General features: G+C 41.6%; 1 protein-coding gene across 1 annotated transcript in view; it reads right to left on the minus strand.

Moving 5' to 3' along the window:
- Nucleotides 1–1,615: 1,615 nt before the first annotated feature.
- Nucleotides 1,616–24,810, minus strand: part of LOC148020191 (translation elongation factor Ts (EF-Ts)) — a 54,724-nt gene continuing 31,529 nt past the window's right edge. The window contains exons 2-8 of the mRNA XM_087700501.1: nucleotides 22,542–22,714; nucleotides 22,306–22,398; nucleotides 5,212–5,383; nucleotides 3,897–4,087; nucleotides 3,034–3,159; nucleotides 2,403–2,491; nucleotides 1,616–2,309 (exon numbers count right to left, since the gene is read on the minus strand). Of these exons, the coding sequence (XP_087556627.1) occupies nucleotides 2,264–2,309; nucleotides 2,403–2,491; nucleotides 3,034–3,159; nucleotides 3,897–4,087; nucleotides 5,212–5,383; nucleotides 22,306–22,398; nucleotides 22,542–22,714 (890 nt within the window). The 3' untranslated portion in view covers nucleotides 1,616–2,263. The remainder of the gene's footprint in view (nucleotides 2,310–2,402; nucleotides 2,492–3,033; nucleotides 3,160–3,896; nucleotides 4,088–5,211; nucleotides 5,384–22,305; nucleotides 22,399–22,541; nucleotides 22,715–24,810) is intronic.

The raw sequence follows: 24,810 nt of genomic DNA on the forward strand, positions 1-24,810 counted from the left end.
CTTGACAAATAAAGCACATACGCCCAACCCCACATTTATTCTGATATAGTAGACACTTTACAATTTTCAACATTTAACAGTAGCAAGCAAGAAAAAGCACAAGCCTTTCTCTGCATCTCTTTTGTATGATAATAGTTGCTTCCCAACCTTCACGATCATGTCTTACAAATGGTTGCATACGAGATGGAGATTACAAAGGGACTCAATGATCATAAAATAGTTAGTGAAAGAAAGTGCTAACCCTCTACTAGCACAAAAGGCCGATTTAGTAGACACCACTCTTACGAATCACTTGCTTCAAGCATGTAGAGGAGAAGAAAAAAGGAGAGACTAGACATGAAAACATATATATACCACGGTAAATAGGCCATATGGTTAGGTCTACAAGGAGAATGATGTCTAAAAACTTATGCCATGTTGAAAGCACCACACGATGAACTTAAGCATTTCATTGGTATGTAGCACATGCTAAATGCAATATTGTGGATGAGGATGTATGGGATGTAGTTCAAAGGTATTAGAGCACAAGACCAACCATGCTCGATAGTTCAATGATGTAAGAGTCAAATAGGTAACTTATTATTGAGTTGCACAAGCTACGAACATCCCATTTGTATATAGGATGGTCAAAGCAAATTCTTGTCACGTGTGCATGTGCCAAGAGTCAGCAAAGAACATAGCTTTTGTTGGATGAATGGGTGATGGTATGACATTCATTATGTACATGTGAGGGGTTGAAAATATAAGGGTTCCCTTATTATTATCAAGGGCAGTAAAGGTGAATGACATTTACATTGGACATTCATATGGCTACTATGGAAGCTATTATGCTTGAGTGTTTGTCAAGTCATTGGCTTATTGACAAACGGCATAAGCACAGTGGTCATATGAATGTACAGCAATTAAATCTATATAAAATTAAGTGTGTTACAAGTTTGCCACCATTTTAAGGATGGGTAGTATCCTAAAGTGTGTTCAGCCAAATCAATGCACACATAAGACATAGGGTGGTACATAGGGATCCAGAAAAGTACATTCATCTAATGATGACAGCAAACATATATGCAACACTCATTCACACAAGGAAACTGTGAGTGCATTTCAGATAGAAGAAAAGTGAGATGTTTGCTCATTTGAAAGTCCTCAAAATACAAGGAATGCAAATACAATATCCAAAGTCAACTGGGTACTGGAGTGATACTTTCAAATTAACTCAATGCTCTCCTGAAAAAACATGGGATTCAAGTATGACATGTGACTAGAAGTACAGAGGTAAAATTTTTCGCTTGAAGGTGTTTCAATGCCTTGCATATGTGCACTATCTAGACAAACTCAGGAATAAGCTAGATTCCAGGAACAGAGAAATGTATTTTCATTGGGCACCCACTTGAACAAAATAAGATAGATACGCCAACAAAACTAGATAGCTTTGATATACCCCAATCATCCAATTCAAGAGTGAGGGAAGATAATTCAAGAGTGAGGGAAGATGTTTTTCTTGAGATAAGCGGATTGTATACATTAACAAATTATGTGAGGGAAATGATGAATACAAAAGCTGAAAATTCAACCAACCACACATGCTAATAGTCAATCTACACTCATTTTTCCTCCATATCCACTAAACGGTGCCTTCTATATTCAGTCAACACAGTTATTGTGCTAACAAGACAGTAGCATGTGCTGAAAAAGTATAACTCATCTCAACTTGAGAGGAAAGGATAAAAGACTGCGACAACTAGCAGGTGGCATAGAAGAGGCCACTGTACAGATAAAATCTTCACATGCACCAATATTATTTCCTTTGACATTGAAAGCTCTATATTCACTTGTATGATGAAATCACACAGAACTTAAAATCTGCCGGTGTCAATACTGAAGCTGACACTCATCCTTTACAGTTGAACTACATGATAAGCAAAGCTAATGCATGTGTCAGAATGTATAAGCTGAGGCTGCAGAGTCAAATCAGCTTAAGAAAGAGCAAACTAAGCTTTTTTGGAGAGGTTTTGTTTTTTGTGTATACCTACGTGTGTGCATAAGCACGTGAAGAAAGGAAAGGAAGAAAAAGGGGCTTTTCACGCAGCCCGACTGTTATTTTTTCTCAGAATAGAGAATGGGTTTGAATAACATTAGAGTTGTAGAGCAAACACCTTGCCTCACCAGCACTTGAACTTCTGAAGGGAAGCTGAGCTGCAAAATTTAGTAATGTGAGCCTAACTGTATACGATGCTTTGCTCCAATAAAGAGCCCAAGAGTCCAACTAGGCAGCTTGTGCCACTTCTTCAGCAGGTGCAGCACTCTCTTCGCTTCAAAACAGAATAATTCAACAAACAAACAAATGAATAAGTTTGTACTTTGTAGCACCTCGAGGGATCATGACATGGGTTCTGTATTCTTACCTTTGAATACCTTCACCAGCTTCCAACCGCAGATAGCAACCAATTTTGACAGGTGCTCCAACCTCCTTTGCAAGGTTCTCAAGGACAGACTGAACATACACAATAAGACAATTAGCAGCTATTTCAAAGCAGCTTACCCTGAGACATAAACATTTACCTACAGAAAACAAATGGCTCTGAATAGGAACACAGTTCTCTGGTTCCCATCTGACAAGGTCTCTCCACCATGATTGGTATTAGGGACAAATAACTCTGATAGGAACTTGGCTCTCTGGTCTAGATCTGACAAGGCCTCTCAACTATGGTACAAGAGCAAGCAGTCGCATGCAGCATTGTGAAAGTGCTTTAAACAACTACTAATCTTACTTAAAAAGAGCCGTGAACTGATGAGTCTTTCTTTAAGTCTCCATTGGTCCCTTACTAGTAACACAAGAACAACAGAGCATGCAGCTAGTAACTATACTGGAATCATTGGAGCTACCTTTCATTAGTGCTGCTACTTTGTCAAATAACCTTAAATCAAATTCACCAAAGATTATCTGGGAATTTGAATGTTCAGAATCAAAATATATCTCAGAGATAATCTGCCGAAGTTAAGTTCACACACTCAAAAAAGCCATAATCTACTTACTTGTACAGTTACTTTTTCATTCATGACAAATTTTTGCTCCAGAAAAACTACTTCCTCTGCAAACTTGCGCAGCCGCCCTTCTACCATCTTATTCAATATATCCTCTGATTTTTTGCTATCTTGCATCTGAAAAGAACAAAAAGTAACAACCTTCCAGTTAAGCAGCATCAAACAGAATGTTTAGCATTCCTAAGTCAAGAAATTGTCCAAAACATGCTCTATAAAAGAGAAAAGCTTGACACCTTGTAACAAACAATCATCTAAACTATGACAAAAAAGAAGCAGCACCGCAATACTTATATATAATTATCTTACAGACTTTTTGTAGATAAAATACAACTGATACCATCAACCCTACCTTGATAATGTGAGGGGATGACCAAAGTGTCAAATCCCTCCATACATCAAAATTCAGAGAGTTTCATATTATAGTCACCGCAGCTTTAATCAATTGGCAAAATTTTAACCTTATTTCTGCCTCAAACAACTCACTGGATTCACGACTACAAGCACCTTTATGAGTTGAATCTATCTGAAACTTCCTCTACCTAGAAGCAAGTCACTGAATGCCACTTATTCTCATTACCATTTATAATTGCACCCAACATGTGTTTCTACTTAACACAAGGACTAACAATACCAAATTGACTAATTAAACTACAACAGCAAAAGAGGCATCCTAGGTCATCACACATGTGAAACGTGTGTTGAGCTCTTATTGAGAATTGTTACTAACACTTGAGCCTTTATAAAGTATTAACAAACTGCCATCAAAACAAACCCCCTCCTCCCCCTTTGCTACCAAAAAAACCAAAAATAAGGTTTCACCTAATTTCAGTAGCTTAAAAGAAAGGCTAGCATACCTGAGAAAGTATGATGCTCTTTTCGTGCTCCCAGATGTCAGATGTGACTAGATCTTTTGATAAATAAAGTGGTCTGGATGCCACTATATGCATAGCCAGCGAATCTCCGACACGAGTCAATGGTTCAGAAGGCAATTGCACAGTTCCTTCTTTCACATCCAGTGTTAACAAACCAGCTGACTTACCTAACCCTGAAATCAAATACAAGCCTTATTCTCGATCCTATGGTATATAAACAACAGAAACAAGAAATATATCGATAAAACAAAATCAGCTAAAAATGCAACAATCAGTTTGTGTCTACAATGAAATACACCTTATTTGCTACCTTCTGAAAACCTGAGTTATTGAATCGCCAATCAGAACATAGCACTCCAACAGAGGGTCCATATAAGCCTTTTAAGACAGACTGTAAAGATCTAAAGTGATGATCACAATAGAGAAGCCATGTCCAATAGCAACATTATATGTGCAGAAAAAGTTCAGTCAACCCTTGAGCGGCAGTTTGAATTAATACAATAGACTAAGGACTCTCAATTTGATATTTAACAATCTGCACGGACCAATCTATATTCCCAGGTAAAACTACCAGTTTCACCACCATGCTCGTGAATTCCACTTCAGATACCATTAACTCCCTTGTCTAGGCCAACTTGTTGCCATACCTAATCCAAACAAAAAGGATAGAAATTTGTAAAAGCAGAACCAGGTGATTTGATGGTGGTCATGGGGAGAGACTGATGTGTACCAATTGGCATTTGCCAGCCAAAGACCCAAGTCACAATTAAATTTTATTGCTGGAGAAAAAACCTCAGTATATGACTTGTAAAAACAAACAAGATCACTTATGAGACTTGCAATCAATCTTCCACAGAGATTATTCAACTGCTTGAACCCGAGAAAAACGATACTTCTTAGCATGTCACAGAGTCAGAATCTCTTCTTCTTTTTTTTTCATCCATCACACTATATTAGCATAAGCCAGCTGGCTTTGATATCCATTTAGATAACTATTTACTCTTCTGGGGTAGATCTTCCTGATAAGCAGCAATGAAACCTGGTGCTCTTTGCCACCATCTCAACATCATTACTCAAAAACAGACCGCAACTTGACAAACAGTAGATGCAGGGAAAGTGGTGGATTGTAAATCCCTTCACCCTGTATATTCAATTGAACAAATGCACTCACTGTGCTATGTTTTTGCTAACTTTTTTTTACAATTGGATCAAATGCATGTAAATACAAAGTAGTGGAATACCATAGACTAAGCACTAAGACAAACTAAAGCTCCAATGTTAGAAGCATGTCACAAACCTGCTCTCTGGCCCATGTGTAAGTATGAAGATACTACCCCACATGATGTGCTTATTTGAAATCCTCTTCTAAGTATCACATTTTCTCCCATTATAGCAGCTGTTTCCTTTATGGCTTCTTGCACTGTAGTTTCACAATTCAACTTTGGATGCTCCAGTTTTATCTTCATAGCCTGCAACAAACCTTACCAAGTCAAATTGTATATTTCAAATATCAAGTCTCCTACTCTACAAATACAAACAATATTGAACATGTTTTCAAACAAATTGCATGTGTGTCTTCTCTGAGAATGTAGCAAAATTACTCTATTTCCAGAAACAGCCTTAACCTTTGCAGGCAATAATAAATGATTATTCTTGATGCCCATCAGCATAATTTAGACTTATCAGTCAAAAGTCACCCAGTTAGACACTCCAACAGGAATTATTAGTGCTTCTCTGTATGCCTTCTTTTCGCTCCATTTTTTCTAAATCAAGTCTAGAAACTAAAGAATGATAAGTTTCATATGGCAAGTCCCAACATCTCCCTGCTTTCAAGGCTCGCATTGCAATGCAAGTTTCAGAAAATGATTGCTTGATCAAAGGTAATACACAAGACTCCATGACTTTTCAGTCATTATCCATGACCAACTCAATCTTCTAGAGCTCATATTCTTCCGAGCCTTGGAATTCAAGTCGACATTTTTCTGAACAACAATTCGCACTGACCACCCAGATCTACTCTAATTAACCAAACCCTAAGAGTAGATAGTCTTACCACTAGAACTCCACTCTTGGAACCTCAAGCTTCAAAGAGGCCTCTGATTTGAGCTTCAAGAAGAAAGCCCAAGCATGGAAAAGTCACCAACAATCAGCATGAGGTAGAGAAGCTTTCCCAATGAAAGGCACATAGGACAACACAAGTTAGTACGGACATGCTAAAGAGGGGCAGTAGCTTTGTGTCTTTTTTGAAAAACAGTCCTTTATGCTAGGTGTTGGCAAGCACGCCCCAATATCTGCTCCCCTCAACCAAAAGTATGAGACTAATTTGTCACAAGGCCTCATAGTGAGGTTTCTCCCTTGTATCTAGAATCTTCTCTGGTTGCATTTCCAGAACTCCTTGGGCAGGCATGACTATTTGTTCGTCATTAAGCACATGATCAGGGTTTGGTACATAAGGTTTCAGGAGGCTTACATGAAATACATTGTGAATCTTGAGATGGGGTGGCAATTTAAGCTTGTAGGCTTGCCATCCCATTACTTTGATTACTTCATATGGTCCACAGTACCTTGGACTAAGCTTTTTGTATTTTCCCAAGTATAATGAGCTCTTTTCGGGCCTTACCCTTAGAAACACCATGTCATCTTCCTTGAATGTTCTTCTGGATCTTTCAGAGATCTGCATAGGACTTTTGCTAATCTTGAGCAGCTTGAATGTCATGTCGGATCAACTCGATTTGTTGGTCCATCTCTTCAAGCATAGCCATAGAAGCCTCTATCTTGAGAGTGGGATCTGAGAAGTTTAGAGGTGTATGACATTCTTGCCCATACAAGGCTTGAAATGGCGACATCTTGATTGTTTGTTGAAAGGCAATGTTATAAGCAAACTCCACCAAAGGTAGATGTTAAATCCACCATCTCGGTTCTTTGCCACAATAAGACCTTAGAATATCTTCAATGGTCTGGTTCACCCTCTCAGTTTAGCCATCAGTTTGAGGATGATAAGCACTAATAAAGCATAGCTACGTTCCAATTGCTTGGAATAGAAAGGTCCAAATCTTAGAGGTAAACCTTATGCTCTTTGGCAATCCATGTAACCTAAATACTTCTTTAATAAAGACTCGAGCAATGTCAGATGACTTATAGGTTGTTTTGATTGGGATTAAATGTGCAACTTTTGTCAATCTATCAACCACTACCATGATGGAATCATATCCACCAATAGCAGTAGATAATCCAACAACAAAGTCTATACTTATTGACTCCCATGTCATTTGTGAAATGTCCAAGGGTTGTAACTCTCCAGGCATCTTGATCCTTTTTGCCTTGACTCTTTGATAATTCGAGCACTAAGTTACATACTTTAATACATCCCTTATGAACTGCGTTGAGTGTCTTGGCATACCCCGGATGTCCTACAATGGGGTTGTCATATGCTTCCCATAAGATTTCTGGTCCTTTTGGGACACAAAGGCGATCATGGTAATATAGACAACCATTGCTAGCAGAATAATCCTTAATCTTAGACCTTTCTTTCTCAGAGCTTCCTCCTTGAAGTACCTTAGGCATGAGTCCTTCATATTCCTTATCCTGAGAAATAGCTTGGTGTACAAGCTCAAGTATAGGGTTATCAAGTATGGATACAGTTCTTAAGCTTCAAACTTCGACAATGCTGTTAAGAAAGGCTTTTCAGCTTAGGGCATCTGCAACAGCCTTGTCCTTCCCTAGACGATATTTGATTTCAAAATCAAACTCTCGCACATATCTCTATCCATCTTCTTTGCCTCATGTTTAGGTCAGCTTGGGTGAAGATCCACTTAAGACTTTTATGATCTGTCACTAAAGTGAATTTCCTTCCCAATAGATAGTGTCTCCATAGTTTCAAGGCATGAATTACTATGAGTAGCTCAAGGTCATGAGAGGCATAGTTAGACTTGTGGGGCTTCAATTTTCTGGAACTATATGCCACTAGTCTTCGTTCTTGTACTAGCACCCCACCGATCACAAGTCCACTTGCATCAGTGATCACCTCAAATGGTTGACTGAAATCAGAGAGTTTTAGTACAGGTGCAATGGTTACAGCTTCTTTAAGCTTATCAAAGCTTTCTTGATGCTCAATGATCCAAATGATTACTGTATTTTTCTTCAAAAGATTTGTCAAGGGTGCAGCAATGAGGGAATAATCTTTGATGAAGATTCGGTACCATCCTGTCAGTCCCAAAAATCCTCGGATTTCTTTTATTGTCTTACATATTGGCCATTCTAGGATATCTTTTACTTTAGTAGGGTCTACTGAGATTCCATTAACGGAAACAATGTATCCAAGATATTCAATCCTGTCAATGAGACATATGCATTTACTCATCTTGGCATAGAGCTGATTTTCACAGAGTGTTACCAGGGCAATCTTTAAGTGGCATTCATGTTCCTCTATTGATTTGGAGTACACTAGTATATCGTCAAAGAATACTAGCACAAAATCATCTAGATATGGTCGAAAGATATCTTGCATTAGATGGTTGAATGTGGCTGGAACATTAGTCAATCCGAATGGTATGACCAAAAATTCATAATGACCATACCTAGTGCTGAAGGCAATCTTTGGGATATCTTGTTCCATGATTCGGATTTGATAGTATCCGGTTATCGTGGAAAAAACCTTGGCTCCGTGTAGGCGATCTAAAAGTTCATCTATCCTGGGTATGGATACTTGTTCTTGATCGTAACCTGGTTTAGTTCTTTGAAGTCAATGCAGAGTCTAAGTGTTCCATCCTTCTTTTTCTGGAAATGGACAAGCACTCCCCAAGCTGAATTACCTGGGCGGATAATTCCCTGCTCTATCAGACCTCCATATCATGGTAACCACAAACATTTCACTCACACTGAAACACGAAACACCTGAAATGCTTGAAACGTTTCATTGAAATATGAAACGCCCCAAGTGAAATGGCTGACTGAAACATGATTTTAAATGGATTTAAAATTTATTTTTTCTTACTTTTTTGAGCTTCTTGGACACTCTATATATAGGATACACTTTGAAAGCATTCACACGGTATAAATGTGTAGATTGTAACATATTGTTTATAAAGAAAACCATCTCATATGTATTATTCAACCGTTCACTTGGCACTTTGCTTGGGACTTGCCCAAATGTAAAATGTTTCGGTGTGAAACGCAACATTTCAGGGGTGAAACATTTCACAGTTACCTTAATCCTAAATTCCATATCTATTGTGTTTCATGCAGAGGAGTGTTCCACAGGTTTCTGCCCTCTTGGGCAGCTGTTTTCTCTGCAATATACCTGCGTTTTCAGCAGGATCTTATGGATCAGACCTATCACTATTTGTGTTTTGCATCTGGACTATTTCCTCTCTACTGGTTAGCTGCCACACAGGCTGAACGACCTATTTACAGGTGGACAGAACTCAGTTTCTGCTACGTTCTATGTTGCTGGTTTGTTTTGATTTGGGCACCATTTAGATGTTGCTGGGCAGTGTGAGACAAGTGTACTTTCCTTCTCCTCTTTGCTGGTTTGACTGCGTTTACAGCATCCAGCCCTGTCTGCCCAACTTTGTGTGTTCCTTTCAGTATCAAATACTCCCTGTCTATCTTTCCTATGTCAATCTTCTTCTGTACAGTGGCCTAATGGACCCCAATTGCTCCGAGGACACATCTTGGTTGCCTTTCATCCCAGTGGCAGCATCTTCTTTGTTTTCTTGCAAGTACTTTATTGAAGGACATCTATGGCCAACATGTATGCTTTGGGGGATCATGTGGTTCGGGACAATTCAGACCAACCACCATCCCATCTCTCTTTCCCACTATATTCTTTCGAGGCTTCTCATCCTTGCTTGGCATTGATGGCATCTCATGAGCATCTCATGAGCAAGTGCCAATCCTACCCTCTCTACCCATATCCAACAAGCTGGATGGGACAAACTACCCTTTATGATCGTGCCACATGGAGTGTCTCCTCGACAACTGTGACCTTTAGGCTTTTGTTGTGGCCCTATACCCAACCTACCGTGGATCCTCATGATGGTGTGACCATAGATTCGACATCTTTATGGAATCAGTTGAATGCCAAAGCCCGCTATTTTCTCCTTTTGAGTTGTATAGATTTTGTGCTTGTACATATTAGATATATCCACACTGCTGCAGCAGTTTGGAGGAGATTGGCATCTCTCTTCCAAATCCAAACATTTGGGCATCAATTCTCTCTCAGGTTGCAGCTACAACAGCTTTCTGTCACTAATTCCCCTACGATGAGGGGTCACATCCACAGGATGAAGGAGATTCAAGGTAATCTTTCATCCCTTGGTTCGGACATTTCTTCGGAGAACCTAACTGTGACACTTCTCTCACATCTTTCGTCACTGACATATAATTTGTTCTACATCTTCCATCCCATTGGTGCCTGAGCAAGTTGCGTGTCATAGTGAGACAACTTCTTGCGGAGCCCGTACACATGGCTATGCTTATGGGGCCTTATCTCCAAGTACACAACACACCAAGCAAAAGAAAGAACCTAGCTGTGACACTTCTCTCACATCCTCCATCACTAACATATAATATGTTCTACATCTTCCATCCCATTGGTGCTTGAGAAGGATACGCGTCATAGTGAGACAACTTCTTGCAGAGCCTGTACACATGGCCGTGCTTATGGGGCCTTATCTGAAACCAACCTTCCTTCCGTGGATGGGTGGTAAATCCCTGATTACAACTTAATTACAGAAGCAAACAATAAATGCAAATCTGAAAATACAAATTTACCTACTGATCTTAGACAATGCACACCCAAGTGGCCCCAAAATTGGCACCCCTTTCGGTATTTCTTTAGCTTTATTGAAGAAGAAGTTGATTTACAATGGGATTCTCCAGATCCCCTTCACAATCCAAACTTCCCTTGCTATCCAAAGTGACTAGCAAGTCTTCAATCTGTTTTGCCCCTTAATTCGGGCACTTAATTGGCCTTCACCCACTTCATAGACGATGGAGATGCCCCAAATTCAATGGCTGGCTAGTCCTCCACCTGAATTTAGCTGAAATTCACCTTCAGCCCTAAAAAGTCTAAGTCTTGGAGCTTCCAATTTCTAGCACACTTCCCGAGGCTGCTGCTGAACCCTAATTTCTGCTGTAAATTAGGGTTTACAACAAAGAAATTTGCAATTTCTCAACCTCCAAGGATCCAAATGCTGAGATCTTCAGAGCAAGTCTGTCAAATCGCAAGGAGATGAGAGAGAAAGCTGTAGAGAGAGAATTCACAATTTTGTCGCGAAGAATGACTGAAAATCAATCAAATACACCTACTGCCTTGCCACAACAGCATTAAATGATATCGCCTATAGCTAAGACATCCAAATCAGCTGTCACCCTGTACCTAGATGTAATTGCCCAGCTGTGGAGGATCCGAATCTACAATCGTCTCCTCAAAACTCACTTGTGGCTGGCTGCAATGGCTGAAAATAGGCTAGCGATGGCTGCTCACAGCTCTCCCACCTTTGCCACAACAAGAATGATCTCGTTTTTCCTCTTCTTCAACCTTTTACCAGCCTGTATGAGCAAGTTTGCCAAGTGGCAGTCCTCCCAAATGGTTTTTCCAACATTATCCATCATTAAATATTAATTTTCAGCCTTTAATTACCGAAAATTAATCTAATAATTATTTCAGTGCCCAGAAAAATAATCGAACTGGCCAATAATTAAATTGGCTAGGCATCTTCCACTCCCAAGTCTCTCTATGCCATCTTTGACCATTAGATCGGCGTTAGGTACCATTAAACGCCACATCTCTAGTATCATCAAATGACACTTATGGCCAAATGAATGACCTAGGCCAACGATTGACACCAGATACCACCAAGTACATGTGCAACATAACTTATACCTCTCAAAGTGAAGCAATGCGGAAGCGAATGACCGTGACAGAGTGAACGGAGAGAGGAGAGAGAGAGAGAGAGAGAGAGACAGTGAAACGCAGAAAATCTGAGTGAAGAATGTTGTATAAGGATGCAAAATTATACATGGATGCAGAGAGAATATCTTCGTATGTCTCCGCCTTAAGGACCTTGATCTCCGTCATCCCTGAGTGCTGTCTCTATCACCAGTACGTTGAAATCTGTCAAATACAAGTGATGAAATCTGTTGGAAACCAAGGTTGTCATGTACGAAATGTACGATACGGTACGTACAATAAAATACGGTATTAATTGGTACCTTATGATTTTATAGGGTACGGTACGATATTAGTACGAGGAAAAAAAAAACAAACACTTCGTTGTTTTGGATTATAGATAATAGAACACATGTTTAGAGCTAAAATAGCAATGTCACTTGAGTTAATAGGATGAATACATGAGGATAACAAGGAAAAACCTCATGCACAACATGCGCAATGTGCTACTAGAAGATAGATGGGAGTATATATGTAATACATCAAAGAACAAAGCAAAGTTTAGGGTGGATGGACAAACAAGCTCTTCATTCTTGTGTGTGTGTGTGTGTGTGTGTATGTGTGTGTGTGTGTGTGTGTGACGAGAGAGAGAGAGAGAGAGAGAGAGAGAGAGGAGGGGAGGGATGCTCTTGGAATTGCATACTCATCTTGGAAAGAGAGAGAGAGAGAGAGAGAGAGAGAGAGAGAGAGGAGGGGAGGGAGGGATGCTCTTGGAATTGCATACTCATCTTGGAAAGAGAGAGAGAGAGAGAGAGAGAGAGAGAGAGAGAGAGAGAGAGAGAGTGTGTGTCCGTACGTAGTACGAATGCAACTATGCTGGAAACTCGGCCTTAAAAAGGCTGAAAAGAATGCCTCAAAACATGCCTGAAAAAGGCAACGCATTTAATGCAGCCAACTACAATCGGAGTCAGACAGTCCGACTACTGCCACATGGCACTGCTGACGTGGCAGGGAGCTGACTCTTAACACCCCTCTCACATCCTGGACAAGGCAACAGATGTAGGGATTTGAAATGTCGATGAAGTAAAGCCTAGGGAAGTGCCTTTGTAAACAAATCTGCAAGATTGTCTTCAGCCTTACAGTACACATCAATGGTCGCATCCAGAAGCTTCTCCCTGATGAAGTGATACTGGATCTCTATGTGCTTCATCCGGCATGGAATACGGGATTCCGTGCCAAGGCAATGCAACTCTCATTGTCACACCGCAAGATAGTAAGACGAGTCTAGAGGCAGCCAAGCTCCTCCAACAACCACCGAAGCCACACAGCCTCACATGTGGTAGAAGACGCAGCCCGATACTCTGCCTCAATCAAAGATAGGGCTAACGTCGACTGCTTCTTGCCACTCCAAGAGATAGCACCAACACCCAAGGTAAAACAATAACCTGTAGTAGACACTCCAACCTACAAGAAACAGATCAGAAGCACTTGTACCTGTTGGATCCTAAGTCGGAGGTCCCCCTCAAATACCATAGGATCCTCTGAGCAGCCTACCAATGCACCTGTTGCTAAGGCGAACTCATGAACCCAGCCAAGAGACCTACAACAAAGCATAGATCAACCCGTGTGTTGAGGAGTCAAATCAATGATCATATCAGCTCACGGTAGCGAGTACCATCCGCCAAAGGAGAAGTTGCGTGTGAAGTGGCCTTCATTTTCAAATCCATAGGAGTAGAAATGGACCGACAATCCTCCATCTCAAAAGTCACCAAGAGCTCCTGTACATCTCTGTTGAGAGATGAAAATCCCCCTCTAAGACTAATAAATCTCATGGCCCAAAAAGAAATGGAGAAGTCCTAAATCTGTCATCTCGAACTTCTGGTGTAGAGCTGTCTTCGTCTTTTCGACCTTCTCGGTATGAGCACCTATGATAATCAAGTCATCAACATACAAAACAAACAATACACAACCACCCTAGGAAGTGTGCACATAAAGCTGTGGATCGGCCCTAGAACGCCAATATCCCAACTTGGCTTGGAGAAACGAGTCAATCTTCTGGTTTCAAGCACGTGGAGCCTACTTCAGGCCATACAAGGCCTTCTTTAATCTATAAACCTGCCCATCTCAAAAACCAAATCCAGGAGGCTACTCTACATAGATCTCCTCCTTCAAATCACCATTCAAGAAGGCCGACTTCACATCCAACTGAAAAACAAGCCATCTCCTATGGCCATCCAAGGCAAAAACAGCACGAATAGTCACCATGCGAGCTATAGGGGCAAACGTATCATGGAAGTCTACACCTGGGCATTGTGCAAAAACTTTAGCATCAAGGCGAGCCTCGTGCTTGTCCAAGGAGCCATCACTATGGTACTTGGTCTTGAAGACCCATTTAACACCAATCACCTTATTATGAGAGGGACGAGACACAAGTAACCAAGTGCCATTTCGCTCAATAGCCTCCAACTCAGCTTCCATCGCCTTCCACCAATGATCAAACTGCAAAGCCTCCTTCACTGATGTAGGCTCTCTATCCTGCATAACACACGACATCAAGCAGTAGTTAGAGCAAACAAGCTCCGTAGTATATGCCTGGTGCCTCCATGACCTCTGTGGTACATCCTACAGTTCCCAGTCCTCAAGGACCCCCTTGATCCTTGAATCTCAGAGAGTGTCACGGGCCCAACGAGGAGGCGGCCGCGGCACTCTCCATCCACTGAAGACTCGGGTACATCCACCAGCGGGATCTCCACTGGGATGGCTGGTGGAAGAGAAGACTCGGAATTCGAAGAAGAATCTCCATCAAGAGGCATTGGCCCCAAAGGAACTCCCGTGGGAGCCCAACTCTCTCCTAGATCTCCAAGTACGGGGTCCCACTCACCTCCCTCTGTGGCCGGAACTTCCACGAACCGCACATCTCGGCTCGTGTAGGCATCCCACTTTACAAGATCATACAAGCAATAACCTTGGGACTAGGAGCTCTAGCCAACAAAGACTTGTTGTCACGAAGCCACCTCGAACTTGTCACGTTGCATCTTTGGAATGTGCACATAGACGTCACACCCAAAGATCTTGAAATAAGAGATATCAGGCTTAGTCCCAAAGTAAGCCTCAAAAGGTGTCATCTTGTCAATGGCCAAAGTGGGAGATCGATTTAGGATGTGGATTGTCATAGCCACTGCCTCGACCCACAGAAACTAAGGTGTCTGTCGGTGCTCCATCGTGGTGCGTGCAGTCTCGATCACACTTCGGTTCTTCCGCTCCAAAATGCCATTCTCTTGAGGAGTATTAGTATTATTAAACTCCTAGTGAATGCCCCTATTTGCACAAAAACGAGAAAACTTATTAGAAACAAATTCACCACCCTTGTCTAATAGCACGGTCTTCAATCTCTGGCTAGACCAGTTCTCCTCGAAGAGAAGCCAATCCTTGAAGTGGGAGAAAGCCACCGACTTCAACGTCAAGAAGTAGGCCCATGTCATCCTGCTGTACTCATCTACGATCAACATGAAGTATAAACTCCCCTTCAAGGACTCATTCCTCATCGGGCCACAAAAATCCGTAGATACAAGCTCCATAGGTGAAGTAGACCGCCTCGAAGCTTTGGTGGGAATCGCATCCCTATGATGCTTCCCACGAATGCAAGAGACACATGACTGCTAGCTCACCACTATGTCCGGCAAACCTCGAACAAGCAATCCTCGTTACACCTTCCGAAGATACTCATAGTTCAAGTGGCCAAACCGAGCATGCCATAGCACGGACTAGGTCTAAGAGGTAAGGAGAAGAGAGGCAAGAGCGGAAGAAGACTTCAATTTGTAGAATGCCATTCTCCTCATACCTTGAAGAGAGAACCTTCCGCGATCCACGATCAAAACTGCGAACAGCATCATTGTCAAACTTCACCGAGAGATCAAGAGAACAAATCTTATGTACCGAGAGTAAATGATACCCTAAACCTGGCACATGCAACATCTCGAAAGTGTGGGTACCACCACGTATGGACTCGGCCGCATCTCACCCCGTGCAGCAATAGACATAGAAGAGCTATCTCCGATAAGAATCTACCCACACAAGGGTCACAAATGGGCAACACCGACTATCGAAGGAGTCATGTGCTGTGAGGCACCACTGTCCATGATCCACTCTCGAGCCTAGGAAGCTGTCATCGCAACAGCATCAGAAGTCTTCGATGTAGGGTCCTCAATGACCACTAATTGTAGAAAAGCAGTTGATGAGGGTGCAACCATCACTCCAGAATCCTTCATGTCCTTCTTCTTTGGTGTCCTTCTTGTCCTTGTCGAGGCAATCCTTCTTCCAATGGCCGGTCTTACCACAAATATGACATATCCATTCTTTCTCTTTGTCCTTCTTGGATTTGTTATCCTTATTATTCTTCTTTTGGTCCTTCCCCTTCTTCTAAGAGGCTTGACCAACCAATGCCTCCGATTTGGAAGCATTCTGTCCCTTCAATCGTTCCTCTTGGTCCAAGACCATAGGAACCAACTCTTCCCATCGAAGAGTCGAGCAATAAGAGCGGAATAAAAAGTACTGAATCGTGGCAGCAACAACTGGGACAATAATGTGATCGCCATGACTTCGAAGGAAACGGGCTTCCCTGCATTTTAAACCTGCATTTGGAGCTGCCAAAGCTTGTTGATGTGTTCCCAAAGCGAAGAAGACTTATTTACGGACAGGGTCCGCATCTACACCTCCAAAGAAACCCTCTTCATAAGGGTCATCCAGTTGTACATCTGATCAAGTTTCAGCCATATCTCCCAAGCCACCATCAAGTGCCCATCAAGTGCTCTATATGGGCTATCATAGCTGTTATACAAAATAGAAGAAGGAAAGAACAAATCCTGGCACTCAGTTTATCCCAATGAGATTGGGCTTTGGTCAACTTCCCACGAGCACTGGAAGAGAGTTTGGACTCATCTGACCAAGGGCCAGTTGATCTCCTCCATCACAAGCTCCACCAAATCATAAGACTCCAATATGGCCAATATCATCACACGCTATATGCAATAATTGTCACCATTAAGCTTTTGATCTGATGGAAGAGCCGGTAAGACAGGCACCTTCCGGTCCATGATCGCCTGGAACTCCACTTCAGTCTCTGTGGACATCTTCACCTGCGATGCCTGGACAAACGCAAAAAAAAACCCCTCTGACTGTAAAAACACAGCCTGCTAGGGCTCTTGTATCTAAGTCCCGAACCTTCTTCAGCAGTCGGAGACGATGAAAATGCAAAATCTGCACTTGATGGCAAAAAACACAGCCTTCTTCCTTCTCTAACAGCAGAAAAACAGTAACAGCTTCAATAAATCTTCTCTTTTCTCGCACACCCACGCTCGCCTCAACCTTGTTCTAATCCACAACCCACTTGCTCGCACTTGAACACTGAAAACACGACCTTATGTCGCAATGAAAACTCCTCTTCAAATAGGTCTAGTCCTTCAATGCTCTAATGCCATGTCAGAGTGAAGCAATCAGGAAGCGAATGGCCGTGACAAAGAGTGAACGGAGAGAGAAGAGAGAGAGAGAGAAAGAGAGTGAAATGCAGAAAATCTGCAATGAAGAATGTTGTATAAGAATGCAGAATTATACACGAGTGCAGAGAGAATATCTGCGTATGTCTCCGCCTTGAGGACCTCAATCTCCATCAGCCCCGAGGCTGTCTATGTCACCAACAAGCTGAAATCTGTCAAATACAAGTGATGAAGTCTGCTAGAAACTCAGCCTTAAAAAGGCTGAAAAAAATGCCTCAAAAAATGCCCAAAAAAGGTAGGTCGACTACATTTAATGCAGCTAACTGCAGTAGACGGACAGTTTGATTGCTACCATGTAGCACTGCTGACGTGGCAAGGAACTGACTCTTAACAGTAGCAACTTTTGCCTTTGACATCTCGTGATTTTCTCAAGTCCCGGGCTTGTAAATATACTCTAACCCCAATTGCACCTCACATGTGCAACATTTACTTAAATCATGTGATTAAAAATTAATAATCATGTTAAGTGAGGTTTTAAAAATATACATGTCCTCATGACCTTATCTCTAGGAAAACAATATGCCAAGCAAAAGAAAGGGAGGAAGAAGAAGTCGGAGTTATCTTTCAACTTTGAATTGTGTGAAGACCTCACACCCTAAGGAGAAATGCTGGAGGACATACCCTCACCTTCATCCGAGAGCGAAGGGAGGAGCCTTCTTCAACTATCTCATCTTCTAAGCAACCTTGGCTCATTGATAGTGATGCCTCGAAGTGTCCTTTAACTTTTTCTATATAGCATAACCCATATCAAGACGCTTAATGTCTGTAAATACATCATCAAACACAGCCATCTTAATGTATGCAATGGCCTTCTTGTTAAGTTTAGCCCAATCAACATCTAGTATAGCTGCAGGCTTAGTCTCCAAGAAAGCATCATCACAATCCTTGAGAAACAAAATGCTTTGCATCCTATCCTTCCATAAATCAAGGCCAATGCCATCAAACCTCTTGATTTCAAACAGGGATTTAGGTCACTGCTGCTAGAAGCATTAGTGGCCATTTTTCAGCAATGCACCAAAAAACCAATGCTATAATTTATGACAACAAACAACAAGCTGAATATTCAGCTAATTTTAGCCCAAAATTTCAGGAAATAAGAGTAAGATTTAGTCCAAATACATGTATGGCAGTAGAAAGGATGACTTCCAGTAAGATTTAGTCCAAATACATGTACAGCAGTAGAAAGGATGACTTTCAGCAATCCTGCGCTGACCAGAAATGACTATCACCTACTGTCAAACTATCACCCGATTGCAAAACATGACTGTCACCTGCCTAAGAAGGTCATGCCTGACCTGCAGACTACCTAGACAGCTGCGCCTACACAAGCATAGCATACGCTGACCTGCAGAAGTGGCAACCTGCTGTTATCTTCACACACACAAGCTGAGACTGACCCGCTTAGACTTCGGGAAGCGTGCACACCTTAGCCATAGCTCCGATACCGATTTGAAGAGGAAAGTGCACAATGGAAGTGTGAGTCAAAAGTGCGAGCAGCAATGTTGAGAGTAAGAGAGAGTGAACACAACGCTAGGTGTACCAAATTGTGATGGTTCACAAAGAATAAAGAATGGATTTATATGTTAGGGTACAATAAGGGTGTGTTCACACTTGTATAACTTTATACAACAAGACGAAGGGACTTTACACCCAACATGTTGGCATGCTTCCACATAGAAAAAGACTTGTCAGAACTCAAAAGTCCTTCATCTGAACCTCCAAGGGCACCTGCTTCATCACAATCATCCAATTGTACATTTGATCCAACTCCAACCATATCTCACAAGCCATAGTCAAGTGCTCTGTTGAGCAATAATGGCTGGAGTACAAGAGAGAAAAAGGAAGGAACAGATGTGAGCATTCAATTTGTCTCAATGTACGTGTACCTTCATCAACTCAGCTTTTTCTTATCTGCAGAAACCTTGGAGGTATTAGGGGTTGTAGGATGGTCTATAGCCTCAGTCACAAGCTCCACCAAATCAATGAACTCTTGTATGGAAAGCATCATTAAGCACCAAATGCGGTAATTCTCCCCATTGAGCTCCTAATCTGAAGAAAGAGCCAGCAACATAGGGATCTTATAGTCTATAATAGCTTGAAACTCCGTGTCAAGTTCACTCAACATTGTCAATTGAATGACCTGCACAAAAACTAGGGCAGCCCTCTTTGACTTTGCACACAATGCAGACGCTTGCTAGGGCTTCCTCCGCTCATCCTTAAAGAGTTTCACCTACCGAAGGTGATGAAAACTAAAAATCTACTCCGAAAGGCTGAAAACACAATCTTTTCTTTTTTATCAACAGCAAAAAACAACAACTTCACTCCTCTGCACTTCACCTATCCACCTCAACCTCTGAAGGCTGACAACACAAACTTTTGTCAAGAATCCTCCCAATCAAGTCTTCCCACAATCAATCGGCCCTTCTACACTGTTTTGATACCATGTCAAAGTGCAATGAATGCAGAAGCATATGGACAAGACTGAAAGACAATGAACACCACAAAAGAGGGAGAGAGGAAAGAGACAAAATGCAGAAATCTACAAAGTCAATGAATGTTGAAATGAAGAAGGCACATACACAAACGGGCTGTCAAGTATCTCCTCGAGCTGATCTCTCTCTCCACCACCTAAAATGACAAGTGATGAGGAAATGCAACCGAGTGGCTATAAATAGGAGAAAATAGGCCAATAAAATAATGGAGACAGCCAGCAAACTGGCTGACCAACATAAAAGCTGCCAACTGCTGCACAAAATGATTAAATAATCAGCAACCAGCCTCCTCCCTGCCACGTGGCACTACCGCTTGCCTAAATCACATCTGACCTACCTAGTAAATGGTGTGACTACATCTGGCAACTGCTGAAAATGCCCAAATTTGACAAGAAAAATGCTTAATTGTGCCCGAGAGAATTGACTATACCAACTATAGCCTGAGAATGCCAGTCCAAGAGATGACTAATCTTTAACAAAGCTAGCATCCCATACTAAACGAAGGAGCCAAAGTCCAACAATGGTGGTCCATGGTAACCATGAAATGTTTCGCATTTGATCGTGTTTCAGTAGGCATGAAACGTGAAACATGTTCACTGATGAAACATTTCAGTATGCAACATTTCAAATATATGTTTCGTTCCACAAGGGAAAAAAGCAATTTCTGTCAAAAACATGCTAAATATATGTACTCTGAATGTGTTATTTTTCCATTTCATGTAGCGTTTCACTTAGCACCTACCCAAGGGTAAAGCGTTTCATGTTGAAATGCAACGTCTCGGATATGAAACATTTCAAAGGTGAAACGTTTCACGGTTACCTTGTGGTGATAACACAATGAATGTGCACAATAGAACATCAAGTCCTATAAATAGGGCTCGGCTTCCCTAACCTTGAAGTATCCCTAGTGCATTCACATTAAGTCACTTTGTCACGAGGACAAGAAATTTTGATGCTTTACTTAGCATTTTGTTAGAGTGAAGTAGTGTGGAAGCGTATGACCAAAACAAAGAGTGAACACAGAGGAGAGAGAGAGAGAGACAATGAAACGCAAAAAATCTGCAATGAAGAATGCTATATAAAGATGTAGATATATACATGGGTGCAGAGAGAATGTCTGCGTATGTCTCCACCCCAAACATCACACTCTCCAAGAACCCCGAGGGCAATCTCCACGGTCTGCAGCCTGAAAACTGAGAGCACAATTGTGAAAAAGTATAGAGACTGGGGCCAATAAATAGGCCACTAATGATGCACCAAATAGTGTAGGTTTAATGCAGCCGATTGGACAGAAAACTGTCCAACTACAGCCTTAGTGCCTGACCTAACACGTGTCTTCAGCCTGTCGCCTGCTACTGTTGCTGACGTCAGCTGCCACGTGGACTGCCTGCTGTACCTACTGCACCTACCTGTCCAAGGAATGTCAATCTCTAACACGTTTGACTAAGTGATTCATCAAACATGCAAATATGAAGTGCACATGTGATTTGTAAGTTAGTTGTTTCACAATGTCAGGCCAAGAACCCCAAGATATGATGATAGTCAAGCCTCACTCTAGGTCTCTCTCTTTTTTGTATGATTGATCGTTGTATCCACTCCTACCTATGATCTATCCATGTATGTTCACATATAGCACATGCGACCGCTAGGACCCAACATATGCCAATTTGGGCTTGTAACCTCATGTGTTCATCTTATTTTGGAATGGCATTACTATTTTAACTTTAAACATGTGTCCTATCATCTATAGTTTTTTAAAAACTCAAGGTTTTTTTTTTCGTACTTATATTGTACTATACCTTATAAGATCTTAAGGTACCATTCAGTATCATGTTTATCGTATTGACCCTATCATACATTTTGTACCTGACAACTATGATGGACCTTTTATATCTATGGACTAATTTGCTGGGGAATTCAAGTGGCTATGATGCTGGACTCTATGTGCTCTTTGATAGAATGTCTAAGTTGTCCTTAATGCATGGACACCAGCCTACATCACTGCCCTGTCATAATATGAGGCTAGGGATTGAAGAGCAGAAACTGTGAACTATTTTATAGAGGTATTCAAGAGATTATGCTGTTGGACTTGGACAGATTGCTCATTATGCTTTTAAATTCTGTCTGAGTGGTCTACTATGTGTGGACACATTAGGAGCTCCCTTATTGCCTTTACCATTAACAACAGCAACTCATCCAGCAATCTCAATGTTTGCAGCCAGCATCACTGTCCTTGTAAAAAAAGGCATGCAAATGATACAAGGATTGTGTAATGCCATATGCTTTTAGTGCTATATTCCACAAGAGAACTGCAAACTTATCAGCTAAAGAATTAAGTTGTATCTGCAGTAACTTTGAGCTTATAAAACAATAAATAAATAACCAAAAGTAAAAACAGCACTTAATTCTTACATCTTAAGCCTAACACCACTTTACTTACAGAAACTACTCACCTCCAAAGCTTGCAGATCAATAGCAGTAGCTTGTGATTGCCCACCTGAACCAGCCCCTGTGATAGAAAGGGCTGCATTTGCTACTTGCGACGCCTGCAATGCTCATTAGAGACATGTATGCCTGTTAGAAGCCAAAGAACTTTACAATTGGCATTCATTATCTGTGAGCCTTTAAGTCATATTCCTTTGGCACCCATGGACTATGGAAGCCTGAGCTTACAGAAAATTGCACGTACCAAGTATTGAAAGATCTCATTTCGGGCTACAAAATCTGTTTCACTGTTTAGTTCAATGATTGCTGCAGCTCCATTCCTCTCAGAAAGTGCAAGGAGACCTTCAGTTGCAATTCTCGAAGCCTTCTTGCTAACAGCTGCTAGTCCTTGCTTTCTAAGTTCTGTGAAAGCTGCCTCTGTAGAATAAATTTTTTTCTTAGAATGATACTTTTGGAGGAAAAGAAAAAGAGCATTATTGTAGAAGAGCAATTTAAAATATTTCAAGTAAATACATCTGATGTCTATATGCGGAACATCCAGCAGAAAGATCTTGATTTGGCCAAAATGTGTTACAGCATTGCTGAAGAGCAATATAGAAAATCTGTCAATCCTCTCCCTTCTGACTAAGTTCAAAGATTGCTTATGGGGGCACACTAGCATTTCGAGTCCCAATCAAACAAACTGATCTTTACACCACAGTTGTACATGTTTCTTAGGCAAACATTAATTCTGAAACTATTCACCAATTTATTTGGCTCTCATACAGCCCCAAAGAGAAATTCATCAAATACAATATTAGAACCAAACCTCTTTGGTAGGACAAAGATCTTCTAAGAAATTTGCAAAAGGGGACTGTTGGGCAGGCCTCAGCTCCTCCCAGCTACTGTGTTTTCATGCTTTTTTCCATCCTCACAATTGCACTTGGAGAGGTGCTGCTGCTGTCTTGCTGCTCCAATTACATCATCTGCTGCACACGTGCACCTGCCCCACTGCAAGGAAAGCTATGCCACTGCCCCACGCTTGTCAAACTGCCGCATTTTGCAGCTGCTACTGTTGGCACCAGTTTGGCTGCTCGAGAGCTGCCATGAATGAAGTTCTGTTGTGTTTTATCTGTCCTGGAGGTCGCCCTGCTGAACCATCAATGCAGCCTGCCATGTCACCACTGCAACCAGACACAGCTGTGTTTGGCTGATCTATCATGCCATGCAGCTGATCAACTGATTTTCCTCTGTTCTAAAATCACAGGTCCTAGTGTATCAAAGCAAACATGCTCTTGACACCAAGAACATCTGTATATTAAACAGCATATCAACTAAATTTAATGTCTCAGTTTTTCCCCCATCATGGAGAACGAGTCATGCTCTTCTTCATCATTGGTGAAATCATCACAAAAACCTTGGCCCTTAACAACAAATGAAGACATTCAGAAATATATGCAAAGACAATACCCATCATCAATGAGGCCCATCTCCCCTCCTATTTATACTCTCTCGTCCTTTGGCCCAACTCCCCCATTGTTACACTTATCACATTCTGCTTCGTCGCTATAGTGTGAGTAGTGAAACCAGCCTTCCTTCTCAGATAGGGTGGTAGAACCTAATTAAGAACTAATTACAACAAGCATAAAATTACAAATGCTACCAATCAATCTTGGACAATAGACTCCCAATTGGCCCCAAAACTGGCCCCTTGCGGTATTTCTTTAGCTTCTATTAATATTGGATGAAGTACACTAGGATTTGACTCCAACCCCTTCAATTTCCAATACCTCCTACTGTCAAAAATGACTAGCAAGCCTTCTTGTCAGCTTGCCCCTTGATTCACCTAAAGATTGGCCTTCAATTGACTTGGCTGGTCAAGCCTAACCCCAAATCCCAATTCATTGGGATGGCTGGCTACTTGAAATCTCTAGCAATTCCTCAAATTCCAACTACTAATTTCAAGTACTAAGCCTTCTATTTTCTAGCATGGGACTCGAGGTGGCTGCTAAAGCCTAATTTCTATTGTAAATTAGGGTTTACAACAACAAATGCTCTACTTCCAACTTCCATGTCTAAGATCTCCTATTCATGGCTAAGAAAGGCTAAGGGAATGACAATGGATGAGAGAAAAAGCCGAGGAGAGAGAAATTACTGATTTTTATCGTGAGGAAGTGCACAATTTGCTGCTACCGTAGAAGAAATGCCCAAATGATTGCAGCCTCGTCCTTCTTCAGTCCATGCATCTCAGAGGGTTCCATCTACCGCGAAGGTATCTTCCGTAAAGACTGCTTCAGATGTGCGGATGCCTTCCTTGATTCCCTCTATTCAGGTGCCGATTCTCCCTTCCTTTCCGAAGGAAGATAAGTTGGATGGTTCCAACTACTCCCTCTGGTCATGCAAGGTGGCCCGCATCCTAGATACATTTGACCTTTGGGAGCTTGTTTCTTCACCCATCGACCGTCCCCCCGCGGATTCATCCGATGGCACCTCTATGGACCGTGCAGCCTTATGGGATAGGCTCAACTCTCGAG

The sequence above is a fragment of the Lygodium microphyllum genome, chromosome 19 (assembly GCF_053477565.2).
Source record: "Lygodium microphyllum isolate KBCC chromosome 19, Lygodium_microphyllum_v1.1.10, whole genome shotgun sequence".
Classification (NCBI taxonomy): domain Eukaryota; kingdom Viridiplantae; phylum Streptophyta; class Polypodiopsida; order Schizaeales; family Lygodiaceae; genus Lygodium; species Lygodium microphyllum.